Raw genomic sequence first — 3,429 nt, 5'->3', positions numbered from 1 at the left:
CGCAGCACAAGACTGCTGAGTGTCAGTCCTCCTTCCTAATCAGTGATCAGGCCATTCTTTGACACATAGGGAAAGGTTCTGATGCTGTGCTTGTATAAGTCAAGACAGAGCCACTGATTTCAGCTGGCCAATGCTGAAGTACATCAGCAGAGGAATTTGGGGAAAGAATAACTGAAAGCATAAAAACATACTACAGACTGTATTGAACAGTATCTGGGGTATTAAAAAGCAGGACAAAGACACTGGACTGAGGGAAGAAAGAACAGACTTCAGCATGGAGAGAGAAAAAAGTCCCCAGTTAATCCTCCAACACACCACTCTCCCTCAGCTCTAAGTTTTCCCCTGTGCCAAAGCGAACCTTTCTTGTGCCAAAAAAAAAAAGAAGGAAAGAAGAAATAAGTTAAAACCACCACATTTCATCCCAAGCAGTAGCTTTTGTTAACAGAACTCTTACCAGGTAGAATTATGTTACAATCTTTCACATAATAGCTAACGGCAACCTGGACAGAAAGGTCCAGATGCTTTCAATATTTACTTAAATTCCACTGATTTCATAGTGGAGACTATATCACCTAGGGGATCTGGACCAAAGACTTTGCATCTTATTAATTCTCCAGCAGCAATGGAAGGCTGAACGTTGTGGAGCTGACTGCCGAAGCCAAAAACTATTAACAGGTCCCTCTCAGCCCAGTGTTGTTAGGTTCTTGTTTGCAAGATGTCAGGCAGCTTTCATAGCATAATCTGGCTGTGAAACTCGTATCTGAAAACCCAGCTACAGAGAAAGGGAGAGAAAAACCTTCAGGAGCTCTAATGCAATGTGCTGCTCCTCTCCTCTGCTCATAAAGGAGTTTCACCACCTTTTGCATTGCAAGCATTATCAGCCTACAGAACCAAGAGATTATCACACCAGCCCTTGCTAATGCTGCTCAGGAGAAGAGCCACCCCTGCTGTGTGCTTGGGAAGCAGACAGAGAAATACCCAGCTGCTCGTTTCCCCCTTACCCTAATTGATCCTGTTCAAACTTCAGCTGGGGAAACTGTGGCTCCCTACAAGCAGGTACGGGCAGGCACACACCCAGACACATGAGCTGCCAGAGCTCCCGGAGACAGCTTCCAACCAAGGGCTTTTTTACCTGCATGACTGCAACCGTGCATATAGCTCTTTCCCCCTGCAAAGCAGGCATCTGCTGTGGGAAGGATCCTTCACCATTACTACAGTCATATGCACGGGTCCCTATCACGGCTCAGGGCTCCGCTGTCCTCAGTATTTTATTCTTGAAATAAATAGCGAGCCTGCCCTCCAAAGTTCAACCTCAGCAAAAGCGTCTCTGAAGACAATAGGAAATCTGTTGCCTTTGGGAGCAGAACTAGGTTCAAATATTATTATGGCCTGGAGAACAGGTCAGACACAAAGATTAATTCAGCATACAATGTAGGTTTCTAATACAAATAAATCAATGACTCTAGAAGCACGATAAGGAACTACAAGACAAGAAAATAAAAAAAGAAAGCCCTACCCCTGAAAAATAACTCCGAAATCAAGCACAATGTACAGTGAAAGAACATCTATTTTGATACATTGAAAATGAGCAGACGCTCATTTTAAAATAGACTCATCTTACAATTAGTTTTCAAAATGACTGCCATCTCTGTTGGCGAGAGCACTGAGCTTTGCTATGGCTCAGCAGGAGAAAAGTGTATTCCAAATGAGTAGTCCAAACTATCTGGAGCAGAAATAAATTGTTACAGACTGGCACTAGCCTGCAAGGGCAAAGGGAATCCTGAAAAGACATCAGAATTGCAGAGACCTCAGTGCTCCCATTTAAAAGAAAATGCCTCTAGTTTTCAACTCTGTTTCACTTCTTTTTGGTATCTTTGCACATCTCCCTAGGTACACACAGCGTCCATTACAGAATTGACCGGCTACAAAATCAGCAAAAAAGAAAGGACCTACAGAAAAGAGTATCTTTTCCCCTCCATTCTTTTATAGACCAACTTTATTTGATAAATAGGAGAAAGAGATCCTTTTTTTTTTTTTAAATGACCACTTATTCATACGGTCTTGGCAGATTCTTTTCCTGTGAATTTTTCATGGCCGCATTTGCAAGATAGTCCTCTAAAGCCCGGTAATTGCTCAGTGAAGATGATGATCGCACAATCAAAGTACTGATCTGGGATTTGAAAATAATTTTATCCCTGGCTCTGTGCAGGACTCTTGTGTGGCCTAGATAAGTCACTTAACAACTGCTTTGCTACCTTGGGGTCTACCTGCCCTACCTCATTAACTGTAGTGGCTCTTCTTTGAGAAGTCATGGAAAATATCTGCTACGGATATGCAATAGTAAGTACAGAACATGAAGTTAATTTTGAAAGATGAGGAGATGACACTTTGCCATACAAAATGTTACTGTCGACATGCCAAGCAGTCAGCATGGCTTATGCTCACTTCCTGAATTAACCTCTCAAGTTTCTTCTGTTAAAATCCCACTTAAAACCCACGTGTTCTATGGGATGCTGTGAAGCTACCTTCCACTTCAGCTTTTACATGTTCTTTTTTAATTTATTTTTACTGTACCAACTACCCCTTCAGCCTTAACCTAGCCAACTTCTTGAATAGAGTGCCAGCTAGTGACCTGTACTGTAAGGCACCTCCTACAACACGTTCAGTATGGCATTACAGATGTGGCTCCACAGAGCAGTTGTGCATGGCCAGCACAATGCAGTGATGGAAGAACCCACATTTGACTTCAAAGAACTGGAGCTCAGGAGGGCACAACTCTCCTCGTTTGTTTTGCAATGGTCTCCTATGAGTGACTACATTTTTTTTTTTTGCAGAAGAATAGGTCTGATGAGGATCCAGCAGTGAATGTCAGAGCACACCGACCAGCAGCATGATCTCTGCTGCCCACCTACCCACATAGAGGACGCCCTCTTTCGTCTTTCCTGCCGCTTCTGCCACACCCTGCTTGGTTTTTTCTGCTGCTGCTACGACTCCCTCCTTTGCCTTGGAAAGTCCTTTCATGAACACATCCATGGCTGAAGAATTTATTCACGCAGCTCTAGAGAAAAAAAAGACAGTACACTTTCAGTAAGATTTTTTTCAGCTTTTCATCCCAGAAAGGGAAGAAGACTTCATTCAAACCGAATGGGATCACAATTACTTAAAAGTTATATTATTTATACCCCCATATTATGTAGCTTTCATCCACATCTCTATTAGCAATACACAAACAACTCTCTTGTATGTGAGGTTGCACTCAGTATTTCAGGAGTACAGTTACATGAATCACCTTTACATTTTCTCACATGCTACCATACACAGCAAGTTAAACAGTGCTGCAAGACCAGTTCCCTCAATCCAAGAAAAGCTTGGGGATCCTGTTTCCACCAAATCCTACAGAGAGGTTGCTGATAACACAGCTCTGGTTGG

General features: G+C 42.7%; 1 protein-coding gene across 1 annotated transcript in view; it reads right to left on the bottom strand.

Moving 5' to 3' along the window:
- The window catches only part of SNCA (synuclein, alpha (non A4 component of amyloid precursor)), a 68,174-nt gene extending 65,108 nt beyond the window's left edge, over nt 1-3,066 (bottom strand). The window contains exon 1 of the mRNA XM_009329763.1: nt 2,913-3,066. Within this exon, the coding sequence (XP_009328038.1) occupies nt 2,913-3,033 (121 nt within the window). The 5' untranslated portion in view covers nt 3,034-3,066. The remainder of the gene's footprint in view (nt 1-2,912) is intronic.
- Nucleotides 3,067-3,429: the final 363 nt, after the last annotated feature.

This window comes from Pygoscelis adeliae, unplaced genomic scaffold (assembly GCF_000699105.1).
Source record: "Pygoscelis adeliae isolate BGI_AS28 unplaced genomic scaffold, ASM69910v1 Scaffold67, whole genome shotgun sequence".
Classification (NCBI taxonomy): Eukaryota; Metazoa; Chordata; class Aves; order Sphenisciformes; family Spheniscidae; genus Pygoscelis; species Pygoscelis adeliae.
The sequence above is the reverse complement of the archived record's forward strand: the minus strand, read 5'-3'. Positions and strand labels throughout refer to the sequence as shown.